This window comes from Salvelinus namaycush, chromosome 13 (genome assembly GCF_016432855.1).
Source record: "Salvelinus namaycush isolate Seneca chromosome 13, SaNama_1.0, whole genome shotgun sequence".
NCBI classification, from domain to species: domain Eukaryota; kingdom Metazoa; phylum Chordata; class Actinopteri; order Salmoniformes; family Salmonidae; genus Salvelinus; species Salvelinus namaycush.
Genome location: NC_052319.1, coordinates 11,323,149 through 11,341,721, shown reverse-complemented (window position 1 = coordinate 11,341,721; position 18,573 = coordinate 11,323,149). Strand labels below are relative to the sequence as shown.

Here is an 18,573-nt window from a genome sequence, read left to right as displayed (position 1 = left end):
GTATATTTTAGTGATTACATTTACTTAAGTACATTTAAAACCAAATACTTAGACTTTTACTCAAGTAGTATTTTAATGGGTGACTTTCACTTTTACTTGAGTCATTTTATTTTAAGGTATATTTACTTTTACTCAAGTATGACAATTGGTTATTTTTTCCACCACTGGTACAGAGGAAGATTAGAGTTCTGCCCGAACACTAGTTGGTATGGGCTGTAGCCATGAACATTGTGCATTTCATTTTTTGCCATCAAAGCCCAATCTAGGGCTGTTTTCCAGTCACATCCATTGTCTTGCTTCACTTTTAGCATAATCTCTGTGAGTGTTTGATTATGTCTCTCCAGAAGTCCATTGCTCCATGGACTGTATGCAGCAGTTGTCTTTACTTCCATGTTGAATTTCTCAGCCATTTCTCTTATTTCATTATTATTGAATTCTCCTCCATTGTCACTGTACAATTTATCGAGCAGGCCATGCACATTTATCCAGGAATGAATGAAGTGCTTGACGATTTGACTGGGTTTCTTTGTATTCACAATGCTTCCAGCACTGAAGTGTGTGAAGTGGTCAATAACGTGAAGGTCCTAACTCATGTTGATCTACAGCCACTTTTTCATTGTACTTGGAAGCCAGTGGCAAACCAACAGCTGGTCTGGGCTTAGGTTTGCTGTATTTCTGGCATGTCTCACAACTGTTAACTATCTGCCGTAAAATGTAAATACTCTCATTATTTCCAGAACTGCTGAGTAATTTCTGAAGTCTGTCAACTGTAGCATGTCCAAACTGTTTGAAGTTTTAACACTACTTTGTGTTTTTCCTCTGTGTTCATGTTCTCTGTGACTGTAAGAATCTCCATGTGCTCTGTGTCTGTCATAATCTCATTTTTACATGTACTTTGTGTGATGTCTAAAATGTTTACACAATACCGGGCTGAGGTAGTAAGTTCAAGGGTCACTGGTTGTTTAAACATCACTGCCTTGTCATTTTTTATGTCTAGTACAGCCCCTGCCTTCTTGAGGGAAGCTTTGCTTAATAGTAAGGGGATATCTGCAGGGACCACCTCTGTTTCAATGTGACACGTAGTCTGACCAATTTTTGCTGGTATCTTGCCTCTTGGTCGATTGGAAGATTCTCCCATTTCCAAATTTGAAAGCTCTGTTGCTTGGTGTGTCAATCAGTGTAATGTTACACTGCTCTATCTCTATGTTTACATTTTCCTCTGTTACTTGTTTATTTTTATGAGGACAGTCTATAAACTAATGGTAAGTGCTGTGACAGATTGCACATTTTGATCTCCTTCCATACCTGTCCAGTGGATTTATGCCGGGCAATGGCACCCTTGTCTGGTTATCTTGAGAATGTGACTTGTGGCGCCTTTTCTCTGCTGCTCAGTGTAATATGCTGCGTCACTCACTTGCATTCCATCTGTTATTGGCGTGACAATTCAGCACTAAATTTACTTTTAGTGCTGACTTCATTGATGCAAAAGTCAGCACATTACAAGCAGTCATAGCCAACGGTTTCTCCCTACCATCCAGACAGGCAGTATCTAGCAACTTGGTCTCCCGAGTGGCGCAGCGGTCTAAGGCACTGCATCTAAGTGCTAGAGGCGTTACTACAGACCCTGGTTAGATTCCAGGCTGTATCACATCCGGCCGTGAAGAGGGCACGACAAAACCTTTTCACTCTCAGGAGACTGAAAAGATTTGGCATGGGTCCCCAGATCCTCAAAAGGTTCTACAGCTGCACCATCGAGAGCATCCTGACCGGTTGCATCAAATCACATTTTATTTGTCACGTGCTGAATACAACAGGTGTAGTTGTAGACCTTACAGTGAAATGCTTACTTACAAGCCCTTAACCAACGATGCAGTTAAGAAAATACCTAAAAAATTCAAATAAAAAATATAAAAAATAATAATTAAAGAGCAGCCATAAATAACAATAGCGGGGCTATATACAGGGGGTACCGGTACAGAGTCAATGTGTTAATGTGTGGGGGCACTGGTGTCGAGGTAATTGAGATAATTATGTACATGCAGGTAGGGTTGTTAAAGTGGCTATGCATAGATAATAACAGAGAGTAGTAGGAGCGTGGGGGGGAGGTGCATATAGTCTGGGTAGCCATTTGATTAGCTGTTCAGGAGTCTTGTGGTTTCGGACTAGAAGCTGTTTAAAAGTTTCTTGTACCTCGAATTGGCGCTCCGGTACCGCTTGCCGTGCGGTAGCAGAGAGAACAGTTTATGACTAGGGTGGCTGGAGTCTATGACAATTTTTAGGGCCTTCCTCTGACACCGCCTGGTATAGAGGTCCTGGATGGTAGGAAGCTTGGCCCCGGTGATGTATTGGGCTGTACGCACAACCCTCTGTAGTGCCTTGCGGTCGGAGGCCGAGCAGTTGCCATACCAGGCAGCGATGCAACCAGTCAAGATGCTCTCGATGGTGCAGCTGTAAAATCTTTTGAGGATCTGAGTACGCATACCAAATTCTTTCAGTCTCCTGAGGGGGAATAGGTTTGGTTGTGCCCTCTTCACGACTGTCTTGGTGTGCTTGGACCATGTTAGTTTGTTGTTGATGTGGACGCCAAGGAACCTGCTCCACTACACCCCCGTCAATGAGAATGGGGGTGTGCTCGGTCCTCTTTTTCCTGTAGTCCACAATCATCTCCTTTGTCTTGATCATTTTGAGTGAGAGGTTGTTGTCCTTGCACCACATGGTCAGGTCTCTGACCTCCTCCCTATAGACTGTCTCATCGTTGTAGGTGATCAGGCCTAGAACTGTTGTGTCATCAGCAAACTTGATGATGGTGTTGGAGTTGTGCCTGGCCGTGCAGTACTGAGTGAACAGGGAGTACAGGAGGGGACTGAGCACGCACTCCTGAGGGGCCCCCGTGTTGAGGATCAGCATGGCGGATGTGTTGTTACCTACCCTTACCACCTGGGGGCGGCCCGTCAGGAAGTCTAGGATCCAGTTACAGAGGGAGCTGTTAAGTCCCAGGGTCCTTAGCTTAGTGATGAGTTTTGAGGGCACTATGGTGTTGAACGCTGAGCTGTAGTCAATGAATAGCATTCTCACATAGGTGTTCCTTTTGTCCAGGTGGGAAAGGGCAGTGTGGAGTGCAATAGAGATTGCATCATCTGTGGATCTGTTGGTGCGATATACAAATTGGAGTGGGTCTAGGGTTTCTGGGATAATGGTGTTGATGTGAGCCATGACCAGCCTTTCAAAGCATTTCATGGCTATAGACGTGAGTGCTACGGGTTGGTAGTCATTTAGGCAGGTTACCTTAGTGTTCTTGGGCACAGGGACTATGGTGGTCTGCTTGAAACATGTTGGTATTACAGACTCAGATAGGGAGAGGTTGAAAATGTCAGTGAAGACACTTGCCAGTTGGTCAGCGCATGCTCGGAGTACACATCCTGGTAATTTGTCTGGCCCTGCGGCCTTGTTAATGTTGATCTGTTTAAAGGTCTTACTCACATCAGCTGCGGAGAGGGTGATCACACAGTCATCTGGAACAGTTGATGCTCTCATGCATGTTTCAGTGTTACTTGCCTCGAAGCGAGCATAGAAGTAATTTAGCTCGTCTGGTAGGCTCGTGTCACTGGGCAGCTCTCGGCTGTGCTTCCCTTTGTAGTCTGTAATAGTTTGCAAGCCCTGCCACATCCGACAAGCGTCAGAGCCGGTGTAGTACGATTTGATCTTAGTCCTGTATTAACGTGTTGCCTGTTTGATGGTTCTTCGGAGGGCATAGCGGGATTTCTTATAAGCTTCCGGGTTAGAGTCCCGCTCCTTGAAAGTGGCAGCTCTACCCTTTAGCTCAGTGCGAATGTTGCCTGTAATCCATGGCTTCTGGTTGGGGTATGCACTTAATGATGAAGCCAGTGACTGATGTGGTGTACTCCTCAATGCCATCGGAAGAATCCAGGAACATATTCCAGTCTGTGCTAGCAAAACAGTTCTGTAGTTTAGCATCTGCTTCATCTGACCACTTTTTTAAAGACCGAGTCACTGGTGCTTCCTGCTTTAATTTTTGCTTGTAAGCAGGAATCAGGAGGATAGAGTTATGGTCAGATTTGCCAAATGGAAGGCGAGGGAGAGCTTTGTACTGGGGGTGGAGTAGAGGTGGTCTAGAATTTTTTTTAACCTCAGGTTGCACATTTCACATGTTGATAGAAATTCAGTAAAACTTATTTGAGTTTCCCTGCATTAAAGTAACCGGCCACTAGGAACGCCGCCTCTGGATGAGCGTTTTCCTGTTGGCTTATGGCGGAATACAGCTCATTTAGTGCGGTTTTAGTTCCTACCTCGCTCTGTGGTGGTATATAGACAGCTACGGAAAAAACTGATGAAAACTCTCCGGGAAAATAGTGAGGTCTTCAGCTTATCATAAGATACTCCACCTCAGGCAAGCAAAACTTTGACACTTCCTTAGATATCGTGCACCAACTGTTGTTTACATAAATGCATACGCCCTTGCCCCATGTCTTACCAGAGGCTGCTGTTCTGTCTTGTCGATAGAGTGTATAACCCGCCAGCTCCGTGTTCTTAATGTCGATGTTCATCCACGACTCGGTGAAGCATAAAATATTAGTTTGTAGGATATACATGCTTTCAGTTCGTCCCATTTATTTTCTAGCGATTGAATGTTAGATAGCAGAACAGAGGGCAAGGGCAGATTAGCCAGTTGTCGACCTGGTCCTCACAAGGCACCTTTTGCCTCGGAAACTCTGTTTCCTTCTCCAGAGAATCACAGGGATCGGGGCTTGGTTCGGGTGTCAACAGCATATCCCTGGCGTCCGACTCATTGAAGAAAAACTCTTCGTCCAGTTTGAGGTGATCAATCCCAGTTCTGATGTCCAGAAGCTCTTTTCGGTCATAGGAGACGGTAGCAGCAACATTATGTACAAAACAAGTTACGAACAACGCGAAAAAACAAACAAAATAGCACAATTGGTTGAGGGCCGGTAAGACGGCAGCCCTACCCACCGGCGCCATCATCACATTCATCATCACCACCTGGTATGGAAACTGCTCTGCATCTGACCGTAAGGCGCTACAGAAGGTAGTGCGTACGGCCCAGTACATCACTGCAGCCAAACTTCCTGCCATCCAGGACCTATATAATAGACTCCAGTCACTCAAGTTATAAGACTGTTTTCTCTGCTATCGCACAGCAAGCGGTACCGGAGCACCAAGTCTAGGACCAAAAGGCTCCTCAACAGCTTATACCTCCAAGCAATGAGACTGCTGAACAATTAATAAATTCGCCACCGCACTATTTACATTGACCCCCCACCCCCCGGTTTTGTACACTGCTGCTACTCTGTGTTTATTATCTATGCATAGTCACTTCACCCCTAACCTGTACCCCCGCACACTGACTCGGTACCGGTACCCCTTGTATATGGCATTGTTATTCTTATTGTGTTACTTTTTATTCTTTTTTTAAATATTTTTTTTATTTTTTACTTTAGTCTATTTGGTGAATATTTTCTTAACTCTTCTTGAACTGCACTGTTGGTTAAGGGCTTGTAAGTAAGCATTTCATGGTAAGGTCTACACTTGTATTCGGCGCATGTGACATAAAGTTTAATTTGATTTGGGAGTCCCATAGGGCAGCGCACAATTGGCCCAGCATCATCCGAGTTTGGCTGGGGTAGGCTGTCATTGTAAATAAAAATTTGTTCTTAACTGACTTGCCTAGTTAAATAAAGGTTAAACAAAAATAAATAAACTTGAAAGCTAACACTGCATCCGGGAGAACCATGTCGTACTTTCACATCCTATTGCACCTCTGTTCGAAATCAATTATGTAGTCCGTCATTGCAACCGAAATGTCTATAGTAAAACTGTCAAAGTTTGAATATGCCTCGTAGGCACGGTCTTTCTCTTCTTTAATACACACAGAATCCAGTGCTCTGATCAAAGTTCCCATACCGTCATCCTTGTTCAAATCCTCAATGGATATTTCCAGTGCTGTATCTCTCGCTCTTCCCTCGAATGATAATACCACCGCAAGTGCATGCTTTTTCTCATCCAGATTAGTAACCCGTGTCCAGATTCCAAGTACATTTTTCCAACTTTCATACGACCTCTTCTCGTCGAAGCGAGGTGGCACATAGTAGTTATTAGCCATCCTCTGCTACCAATGTTAACTCAAACTGACACAATGACTAGGTTCCAGTTTATGGTTGCCATTGTACTCATGCCAGGTCCATCAACAGTGAGACTACCGCGCAGGTATAACAATTATCAGAGTGATACAGTAGCACCATAATAACAGAAATATAGGGATACTTAAAACATGAAATTAACAAAACAAGCTTATATTTTGGGTTCTGATGGGGTACGACAGTTGCACTAAGCTTCTGAGGCATTAATAAGTTAAGAATCAATGAGTACATATCATGAATTTACAAGTCCAAAAATGGATGTAGCAACTACAGATTGTCCCTTTAAGGGAAGAGGACAGGGAAAATTAGACAGGCAGTAAAAATAAAAATTAACAGATATTTGGCTAAATGTGAACAACTACATCATGCAAAAAGAAAGTGTTATGTTACTGGAAGGAGATAAAATACAGAACATTGGACAAGCGTATACAATTTCAGCAGTAACACCACTGTAGAAACACTGTGTTAACACAAAGAAAACATATTGGAAAAAAATCTAGAGAAAAAAATGAAAAAGAAAATAAGAAAAATCGAGAGAAAACGTACCGGTTTCTCCCCACAGTGTGTCTTGGCCATCAATTTGCACAGCGTGCTCGTTATTCAACGCCAACAAGCCTCTCACAACCTGCCGAACGAGAAACTTTGATTAATGACACAGAATCCAGGCATAAAATATAAAAGCTATGAGTTAGTTCTATGTCGTGCTGGTTACATCGCAGAAATACCGGAGCGACGAAACAACTTCTGCGGGTTGATTAAAAAGCAGCCCCAGCAAATGATGCTTCTCTGGCGCATGTTAAATTAATCACTGGACTAGAGTGCTGATGCATGTACTAGTGTCTCTATAGCCTCTATAGTAGAGATTCTCCGTGCTGTGTAGTACAGGGCCAATGGTATTAATATGTCGGTAGTGCTAGTTAGCCCCTTTGTCTGTGCTCTCCTTTACACTCCTCTCTCACTGGGCCCTCCGTGGAGGTCGAGGTCGATAGCTCATTCTGGCCCATTCTATAATACTGTCGACCCACAGCCCTTGTGTATAGGGCTAACAGTATCACAGCCCTTTTAATGAGGAGCTGGCATCAATCAATCCACAGTAGGGATTGACACGGTATTTAGAATATTCAAACAGACGTTAGTTTTCGATTACTTGGGATAGTATACATTTTTGCAAACAAAATAGGCCTATTTTTGTTTATTAAATTATTTATGTGACATTGCTACATAGCCTACAAAGACAGACCATAACATTCAACTTTTTAATAAAACAACCGTTTAATGACAGATTTTATGAGTGTGCTCCATATAAAAGACGCACCGGTAGCCTATACACGTTTCACACGTATAACTTGTTATTGTAGCTTGTTGTTATTGTCGGTCAATCAAAGCGGCTGTGTAGCAAGTGAAGTGGGAGATTTTTAATCAATGCAAAATGGAATAAAATGATGCCATTAAGTTGGCTAAATGAGGAGTAGTAGGCTACAATGATCAACCAACAGGTAGGCTGTTGTTTCATATTAATGGAGTCGTTGTAGACAAGTACGGGGAGCGCAATAAAATATAGTCAATTAGCCTTGCTATTTTAGCTAGTTAGTTGGCTAACTCCGCTGGCTACTGTAGCTAGCTAGCTTCTTTACAGCGATTTAATGCAGTCAAGACAGGCACTACCAGATCCTATGATAAATAACCAACCTATGGCAGCAACAAGCTTGTCTAACTAGCGCGAGATGATTTGGCTACTTTCTCTCTCTCCTTGCCAAACACGTACTGTCACACACCGGCCCCTGCTTATCTCTTGCCCCTCTCCCCCCATTCTGCTAAAACATGCACGAGCAAGTCTCCATTGAAGTTCCCCCCCCCAATTTTTTTCTTTAAAACACATGCATTCGACTCTCCGGATACCTGAAAAAATAGCATGATATCATTTGAATAGTGAAATAATTTCAAAGGCCCATCCCTAACCCACAGCCCACTATGCTCCTCTCCTGGGAAGCTAACTGCAAACCACAGGAGGTTAGTGGCACCTTAATTGGGGAGGACGGGCTCGGGCTCATGGTAATGACTGGAGCAGAATTGGTGGAATGGTATCAAATACATCAAACACATGGTTTGAAGCCATTCCATTCGCTCCGTTTCAGCCATTATTATGAGCTGTCTTCCCCTCAGCAGCCTCCACTGCTGCAGACATACTATGGGATCAATACTGTACGCATGGTCGACCTACAGCCTATTTCGTAAATGAAAACAAGAAGAACGCGCAGCTGAAGTTTTCAGTGGAATCATCTTTGTTTCCAAAGCACAGAGGTGAGGTTGTGTTGTGAAGTTGTAAAGGTGAGGGACTGTGTAGGAGAACTCTCCTGTGTACAGTACAGGACTGACCCGTGTGGATAGTGTGGGTGTACAGTACATGCAGTCAGGGTTCATACACTTTTTGACACATTACTTTTCATGACTTTTCCCTGACTTTTAACCACATTTCACATTTCCATGACCAATAATTTGGTGGTGTCTCTACAGTATGTACAGTGGGGCAAAAAAGTATTTAGTCAGCCACCAATTGTGCTTACCTATGCTTACCTATTGCAGATTCAGTCTTCCCAGCCTGGTGCAGGTCTACAATTTTGTTTCTGGTGTCCTTTGACAGCTCTTTGGTCTTGGCCATAGTGGAGTTTGGAGTGTGACTGTTTGAGGTTGTGGACAGGTGTCTTTTATACTGATAACAAGTTCAAACAGGTGCCATACAGGTAACGAGTGGAGGACAGAGGAGCCTCTTAAAGAAGAAGTTACAGGTCTGTGAGAGCCAGAAATCTTGCTTGTTTGTAGGTGACCAAATACTTATTTTCCACCATAATTTGCAAATAAATTCATTAAAAATCCTACAATGTGATTTTCTGGATTTCTTTTTCTCATTTTGTCTGTCATAGTTGAAGTGTACCTATGATGAAAATTACAGGTCTCTCTCATCTTTTTAAGTGGGAGAACTTGCACAATTGGTGGCTGACTAAATACTTTTTTGCCCCACTGTATACATGAAAAAAGCAGGCATAAAATGTATGCTTGCTTTTTCATGTATACATACTGTAGAGACACCACCAAAGAAGAGCTCTTTACTAGGTACCAAAGGACATTTTCTCAAAAGTGAATTTACAAGTTTATCAACTTTCAAAGCAGAATTACTTTCCCATTGTTCCTCAAAAATGAAGTGTATGATATTTGTGTAGCTCTGAGTCTCTACTTTTTATCCATTGTAAAAAACACCATTTCAAATTTTGCTACATAAGACCGATTTGTGCCGGTTGGTCACAAATGTGGCTGTGGGAGTTGTTTGTCAATTAGTTTATTCTATAAATATTTCTTTAACATTGTCAGAATAACATGGCTAATGTTGATTAGAGGGGAATGCCAACTTTCCAAAGGTGTCAGATGTATTCCTCAACTCCTAATATTCAGTGAATGAGCTATCGTTTTACAACCAAAGTGTGTAGCACCCGTCCCGTTCATCAACTGCACGTCGGCCATTTGCCTGTGGCAAGTTTTTAGGACACATACGCAAGTATAAACACACACACACACGCGCGATGACTGATATGTAGATTTTTATGCAATTGATAGAATATTTAAAAAGTATGCCTAAATTGTTTACATGAGCCAAAATTATGAAACTAATTTCCATGACTTTTCCAAAACGTTTCGGATTTTAAGATTTTCCAAAACTTTTCCATAGGGGTGCGCCGAGTACTTGTGCATAAAGAGTATCGTAACGGATATGGAGAATTTTCCGAATAAGATTATGACACAAGTATTTTTAATTATTATCCGTGATCGGAAAAAAAGTTATTTTCTGCTGCCAGCGCACATCTCTCTTTCACTCAAACAGTGTGATGCGCTGTGTGCTCTGAACAACTATTGGCTAGTTCTTCTGTCTGTAAAGAAATGGGCGGGTTATCGGTTGAGCCTGCTGCAACGATTGGATTAGACCAAGTCACTCTCTCTGCTCTCATTTTCCCAGACAGGCAGTTTCACTCACTCATAGTCACTCGTCTCAGGGCACAAGTCTCCACTTCTCCAAGCATCCTGTATGAATCAGAATCTGTAGCTAGTCATCATTGTTTGCTAAGGACATATGGTTGTTTCTGTCTGTCTACTTGGTGTTGTTTAGTAGGCCTACTTTGTCTGTCCGTATAATTATTCCATTGCTGACGATGTCTGTCGTTATGTAGTGACTCAAGCCCATGCTTGCTTGCTATTATTATTCATTCTCGCCCAGGAATGTTTACTGAGCGACAGATCATTAGAAAATAAAATGACAAATGTACATAGTTTATTTTTATTGGAGAAATGTTGTGGCATAAGTGTCGGGAGATAAAAGATTTGCTCTTTTCGAAAGTGAAAACATATTGGTAAAGCGAATTAGCCTATCTTCATCTAAATCTGTGTCTGGAATAAATGCAGGCAGTAGTAGCCATGCATTAGGATATTTATTAGCCTATTTCGTAGATAATTGAAAAGGACTAAGTAAGTAAATCATGTGCATTTTCACCTGTCGGGGTCTTTTAACAATGTGTGTGAATGGGTGAAGAAACATAACGATGCGCTATGTGATGCAGTCCAAGTGATAGCGCAGTAATTCGCACTTGAGGAATTAGCTTTACAACATTTAAAGCACACTTCCGGGTTTTCCGATCACGAGATAAAACAGATACGATTACTAATACGAGTATGATGAGATCGGCACAACCATACTTTTCCAGGCCTGGAAAACTATTTTCTAATTCCATGACTTTTTAAAGATTTTCATGACTGTACAAACCCTGTGCAGTAAACTGGGTGGTTGCAACGTGTGCCATTTGGGATTCAACCAGTGTCTTTTGACTGACCTGTGTGTGTCCCATGCTGGAGGCAGCGATCAGAGCCTGCTGGAGGGCCTTGTTCTTCAGACTGCAGTTCTGCTGCTGGCCCTCGGGGGTCCACTCCAGCTCCAAGAGGTACTGGATGATGCCAGGGTGGCCCCTCAGAGCAGCATGGACCAGAGCACACTGACCGCTCTTATCCACATGGTCAACCTGCATCAAAACAACAACAGGGTTCATCTGAACATGTTTTATATGCTGTAATACAGTGACATATTTTATTATTTAAATTGTTTTAAATTTAACCTTTATTTAACAAGGCAAGTCAGTTAAGAACAAGTGTCAGATAATGTGGTGATGTCCATCGAGGCCCAGTGGTTCTAGTGTTAAGGGAAAAGCTGGGATGATTAGCCCTGATCCTGTAGTTGTCTAGGGGCAGTACCACCAACCTTGGCTCCTCTCTTGCAGAGCAGGCTGACTAAACCCAGGTGTCCGGCAGCTGAGGCGAAGCAGAGAGGGCTCATGCCGTTCTCGGACACCACGTCCAAGGTAGCCCCGAACTCCAGCAGCAGGCCGGCCATCTCCTGGTGGCCCAGGTGGGACTGGACACACAGCACCGGGCCGTTGTTCAGCACCTCTGTCCTGTAGTTCACATTGGCCCCGCCTAGCATCAGCAGACGACTCACCTGCAAGAGCAGCACACATTAAATACACATGGAATTCAACTGTCTTATCAAATCGTATAAGAAAAACATGAGCATGTAATTAAACTTTTTGGCTTCCCTAAACCTGTTAGAAGAAAATAGAGGCTTGGCTGGGCTAGCGGTAATGCCGCATCCTTTGGTTGTGATGCGTGGGTTGACTCATAACTCGCAGTTGTATCTGTGGGGCGGGCGGGTTTATAGTCATGAAATATTGTGTGGATGAAGGGTGGGTTGAAGAAAGAGAAAACAATACCTTAAAAAATCCATAAATGTATCAAATTCTATTTGTCACATGCGCCGAATAGAACAGGTGTAGACCTTACCGTGAAATGCTTACTTACAAGCCCCTAACCAACAATAAGGTTTTAAGAAAATAGAGTTAAGAAAATATTTACTAAATAAAATAAAAAATAAAATAAGGTAGGGGCAAAGTGACTATGCATAGATAATAAACAGCGAGTAGCAGCAGAGTAAAAACAAATGGAGTGGGGGGTGTCAATGCAAATACTCCGGGTGGCCATTTGATGAATTGTTCAGCAGTCTTATGGCTTGGGGGTAGAAGCTGTTAAGGAGCCTTTTGGACCTAGACTTCATTATTTTAGGCCATCTGGCATTCGTGCGTAAGCCTAAGCTTAAGGGCCTAACTGTAGCCTACATGCCAATCGCCAAATGCTTTTGGGAACGGGCAGAAAAAGTTAACGTCGATCCACGGAGGCAAAAAGGACAATGTCCAAGTTTAATTCAATTCAATAAACGAAAAGCTGTGAAATGGAAAGTTGAAAATAAAGAGAAGGGAGGGCCAGAAAAGTAATGTTTGGGAAAGATTTGGTGAAGTGGTAAAAGAGGATTATAGCAGTGTGATGTGTGATGATTGTGTGGCAATATACATTATACATATTCGACAGTCACAAGACGGGGACTTCAAATAGGCCTTTGGCACGTCAAGGGAACTGTAGCGTACTGTTCAGATGGGTTAAATGGAAACTGAAATCTGGACACTGACTGTAGGTCTATAACCTCTCATATAGCCTTCATATTAACTCCTGCAGAATTTAGCACTTATTGCAGTAAAGTGATACACCAAATGTACATTTGGACTCTGGAACAGGAGTAGAGAAATATGATTTCTTTCTTTCAGCATCTTGAGAGAATGCAAATGCACAGTTAGATACCATCTGTAGAAGTGCTATGTTTATCTGCATCATAAAAGCTGATAGTATTTCAACCACATAAAATATGCATCCAAGCCGAACTGAAATGTTTACATTTTAGTCATTTAGCGCTCTTACTTTTTCGGAAGAAATCTTATCAGAAACATGTTGGGTTGTTTTCACAGCTTTCTATTTCCTTGCTACCGGTCAAACAGATTTTTGCAACAAAAATAAATAAATAAATAAACGTTATTGCATTTTCTTCTCATCCCTAAATGTCTTTGCTCTGTGAAAGAAGCAGAGACCACAGAGAAAAATGTACCGATGTCAACTAGATTGAAGCACCCATTCTATCAATTTATGACATTATTCTGGTGAGCAAGGGTTTATTTAGTCTTCTAGGGCAACATATAATGACAGAAGAGAAGCTGCATGTATCTAATTATAGACAAGTTGACTAACAAATAGCCTATCAAAATATTTGAAATTATAAGCAGAAACATATCTAAATCTGGCAAAAAAACCTGCATCCCCTGTCAAAAAATCGTTCCCCCGTCTCTGACTGTACACTCTTAGAAAACAAGGTGCTATCTAGAACCAAAAAGGGTTTTTGACTGTACCCATAGTAGAACCCTTTCAAGAACCTCCTTTGGTTCAAGGTAGAACCCTTCCCACAGAGAGTTCTACATGGAACCCAAGAGTTCTACCTGAAACCAAAAAAGGTTCTCTTATGGGGTTAGCCAAAGAACCCTTTTGGAACCCTTTTTTCTAAGAGTGTAGCCTACAGGCATTTTCTATATTAGCCGGTTAGAGTCGGGCGCGGGCCTCAGATTTTCACTTTATCACATATAGTGGGGTGGTTGCGGATGGGTTAGCAATTGCGGACGGGAGCGGGTGAACAAACAGCTGACCGGCACACCACTATCCTCAGGCACGTGTATTTTATCGGCATAGGTTCAAATCTGGCCTACTGCTCTTTGACACATCCTTTCTCCATCTTCCCCCACTGTCATCTCTCTCACTATCTAACCTTTTAAAAATATTTTGGGAAAAAGAAAAATCGAGCATGGAATTCAGCTAAATAGCAACAAAAAAATAAATAATATATATATATATATATATAATTTTTTCCTAGCTTTAAACATGACCTTACCACAATTCTCAGATTGTTTTAAACTAAATTTGATTGCACAATAGTAATTTAGAAATGCATTCAACGCAAGAGTACACAGTGGAAATTATCTAGTGTTGCGATAATCAGAGCATATTCTTCTTCTCCTTGATAAGGAATATAATAATTTATGTTTAATCAGACGAGGCGTCAAACCCAGTGAGTGTTAAAAGAAGAGGAAATTGAATTTGTTTTATTTACCGGCGGAACCACAACGGAATAAATTAGCACCAATGATTCTTAGGGGGCATTGGAGCACAAGGAACAACTGTCTGTGACTGTCTTCATGAGAGATGTTACACTCAAACAGAATATTTCACACCGGGAAAACGGAGATGATAATGTTTAAGCATTAACAAAACAACACTCTAAGCGTTAATAAAACCACACCCTAAGCATACTGCTAATGGCAAAGAAAAATATATAGTTGTTTTTGCTTAAAGCTACAATACATCATTCCCTACTGATAATTGCCTTGAACGCCTTAGGAGGACTATTTTCTATCTCCCGCTATAATAGACAGAGCAGGGCACGTAGACAGACACACAGCCAGGCATAATTTAACATAAAAAATGACTTTGCCCACTCTGTCATTAACGTGCCTTCTTGTTTATTAAAAAAAAATGGCTCTGTAATTACTTAGAATGGCACAGCCTCCTTTCCCCCCGCAGCGAGCAGCATCACAGCATCACAGATAGCAGATGGATCAAACTAATGGAAGAGAGTGCAACCTGCATCAATCTATTGAAGCCAGTGAGCATCTTGGTGAGATTTCCAATGAGCTGTTCATCAGTGGCGAGCCCACACTCATCACCATAAGTGAGTGTTTCCAGGAAACATCACAATGCTTATCATAACACACACTGGGAGCCATCAGTGGAATTAACAAGCACTCAGGGAGGACATTCGAGGTGAGGAGAGTAGATTACAATAATACTACTGTGCTAATACAAATCGCTGGTGGAAAAATGTAATAGGAAAAAATGCAGGGAGACCAATGACCAGTGTGTTCAGGCAACATGCATGAGCTCAAGAACATACAGTGGGGTCTGAAATTATTGACACACAGCAATAATGACAGTATAAAAATATTATTATAAATGAAGTCGTGAAAAGTTTAGTATATGGTCCAATATACCTAGCACGCAATGACTGCATCAAGCTTGTGACTCTACAAATTGTTGTCAGATTCATTTTTGCAGTTTGTTTTGTGCCCAACAGAAATTAATGGTAAATAATGTATTGTGTCATTTTGGAGTCACATTTATTATAAATAAGAATAGAATAGGCTTCTAAACACTTCTATATTAATGTGGATGCAACCATGATTACGGATAACCCTGAATGAATCGTGGATAATGAGAAATGAGAAAGTTACAGAGGATCAAAGATCATACCCCCAAGGCATGCTAACCTCTCACCATTACCAATAACAGGGGAGGTTGGCATGTAATACAATAACACTATACAATACTGAGCATACAATATAGCTCAGTATTTGAATTATCCATTTTATACAGTCATTATTGCTCATCAATCATTTTGGACCAGTCTATATGTCAGTGCTGGGGGTTGGTCTAGCGCAGGGGTACTCAACTACTATAATATACAGTCATTATTGCTCATCAATCATTTTGGACCAGTCTATATGTCAGTGCTGGGGGTTGGTCTAGCGCAGAGGTACTCAACTACTATAATATACAGTCATTATTGCTCATCGATCATCTTGGACCAGTCTATATGTCAGTGCTGGGGGTTGGTCTAGCGCAGGGGTACTCAACTACTATAATATACAGTCATTATTGCTCATCAATCATTTTGGACCAGTCTATATGTCAGTGCTGGGGGTTGGTCTAGCGCAGGGGTACTCAACTACTATTTGAGAAGGTTCCTAGGTGGCAAAGGTCAGGATGGATATCGTCCTTTATCGGCGTTGTGGCACAGCCGCAGTAACAAACATAGTCGTCCACGACTTAGGAAACATGTTGTTATATAAAATGTACATTAAATACAGAAAATGAGCTACAACTTATTTTGAATGCAAACATGTGCAACATTGCAGAAGAACACAAGTGGTTGCATTACTGTCTGTGCATAAAGTGCACTGTGAGCTTGAATTATAATAAAATAAAGTACATGTTTTCTGGAGAACAAAGGAGAGTTGAACAAAAATAATAATCTGAATGCACAGAATGTCTCTGTGGGCCGTGCAATATTCATGTAGAAGTCACTCTGGGCCTTGCATCAATGAGAGAAATTACACTTTCTGTCTCCTGCCAATGCTTTGAACTTTGGCACAAATGGTGTGAGAGCAACTTGAGACACTGGTGCCGTTGTTCATTGCTGAACATAGAGCGGTATTTGTTTTAATAAAGTTAATTGTGGAGAAAGCTGATTCACAGCTGTATGTGGAGCCAAACATGGTCAGGATGTATAGTGCCAGTTTCTTGAGAACAGGGACATCAGCTGCAGGCACCATCTTTCCCCAGAAAGTAACAGGGTCACAGTCACCAGTCTGCTCCTTCAAAGACACATTTTCTTGCAGCTCAATCAACTCCATTTGCAGTGAGGCAACATCTACCCATCTGAAGATCTGTTTTGCTTCTTCTGACAACTTTGTCACATTTGTGACCAAGAAGGGGTTCTGGATGAGCAGCAGCAGTTCTCTTCCAACCGTGAAGTCATCAAAGCGAGCCTTTAAGTTTTCCATCAGCTTCTGGATGAAATCAACATGGTTTGGGAACATCTTTGTCTCCCTGCATTTGCACCAGAAGATTGGGGAAGTGGACAAGTTCTCCCTGGAGATCATTCTTGAAAAGCTCCAATTTCTTCTGGAAAGCCCGGACTGCTGTTATCATATCACACACTGTGTTGTGCCATCCCTGCAGCTTAACATTCAGTTGATTAAGGTGTGATGTAATGTCTGTCAAAAATGCAACTGTTTTCATCGTCTCCTCATCTTCCAAAAACTCCAAAAATTGAGTTGCCTTGTCACTCTTTTGCTCTGATAACAAAGCTTTGATTTATTCCCAAATGGCCCAAAAGCGTTCCCAAACTCGGCCTTTGCTGAGTCATCTGACATTGTTGTGCAGTAGTAAGTCAGCAAAACTGGCATTGGCCTCTGTCAGAATGCTTCGTAGCAACCGGTGTTGTAGGGATGATGTTGCTCTCAAAACGTTGATCAGTTTCATCATCGTTGTCATGACCTCAGAATACTATTTCCCCAGACTGGCACACAGGACAGATTGATGGATGATGCAGTGATATAATGTTAGGTCAGGGTGGTCCTCTTTTAAACGTAGGATCCGTTTGATCTTTTTCCTGAGCTCATATTTTTGTTTACCTTCAAGCAAGGTGTCAGCAACTTCACACATGCATTATTTTACCATCTCAGCATATGAAAATTGTGTTTTGTGTTTTCCCAAAACCCAAGTTATCCTCAGTGAACACTCCATTGCATGTTGTTGGGCTGTCTGGGAATTGACAAGGACTTTGGCAGACCTCTCAAATTGGGATTTTAGTTGGTTAATCTTGTTTGTTCTCACTTCCGCATTCAGGGGATACTTCTGATCGAAATGACTGTGCCTGGTGTCATAATGGCGCTTAATATTGCTACTTTTCAGGCGAACGTTGCGTCGACAGAGAGAGCAAGAAAGCGAGGTTGCTGAGTTAAAGAGGCCGCTGCGCCAGGGTATTTTTTTTTAAAGCGGCAAAAAAATATATTTTTACTTTTATAAAACAAAATGCGATGTTGTCCGGTCCGGATTGACTTGGGTTTGGCTGGTCTAGTGGTAGTGCTACTGCTTGCAGACTACACATTGTCCCTGGAGGCATGGGTTCCACCCCTGACAGCGCCATTTTCCATTCTATGTCCCTCTCTATCTCCCCATCTCAATCACTTTTTTCACTGTATCTATCAATAAAAATACCCTGAATAAATAAATAAATAAATAGCATATCCTATGTCAGTATGTCACAGCAGTGCTCCAGGTGAGGGTCTGGATGTCTAGGGTGGAGGTCTCACCTTGACGTTAGGGGTGTAGAGGTTCCTCAGAGAGGCCAGGGCTGCAGAGAGGCCGTCAGCGCTGCAGCTGATCCAGAGGGCCTGCAGCACGCTGGAAGACACACCCGTCTTCTTACTCAGACCCTGAGGACAGAGACAGAGACACTGAAACCATGCACACACACCAGGTCAATAAACCAATAATACATACAGTAGATTCACTCCCAGAGCCTTCTCTCACATCCAGAGGGCTTATCCTCTGATGATACTGTCCGTATGTACATGTATCTTGATTCATTAATAAACATACGCACTCTAAAATTCATAAAAGGAATGTAATCTGAGTAAGGGTGGGATATACACTATAGGTTTCAGGGGCCATTTGCATTAATAGTCTCAGAGTAGGAGTGGTGATCTAGGATCAGGTCCCTCTCTGTCCATGTCATCTTATTCACTGTGATATAAAAGGCAAAACTGATCATAAATCAGCACTGCCACTGAGATGCTTTGAATTCTGGCCC

General features: G+C 42.1%; 1 protein-coding gene across 1 annotated transcript in view; it reads right to left on the bottom strand.

The window, feature by feature from the left end:
* The window catches only part of LOC120058233 (protein TANC1-like), a 279,176-nt gene that overhangs the window by 24,616 nt on the left and 235,987 nt on the right, over positions 1-18,573 (bottom strand). Inside the window, exons 15-18 of the mRNA XM_039006740.1 lie at positions 18,074-18,196; positions 11,473-11,709; positions 11,051-11,236; positions 6,723-6,801 (exon numbers count right to left, since the gene is read on the bottom strand). Coding sequence (XP_038862668.1) covers positions 6,723-6,801; positions 11,051-11,236; positions 11,473-11,709; positions 18,074-18,196 — 625 coding nt within the window. The remainder of the gene's footprint in view (positions 1-6,722; positions 6,802-11,050; positions 11,237-11,472; positions 11,710-18,073; positions 18,197-18,573) is intronic.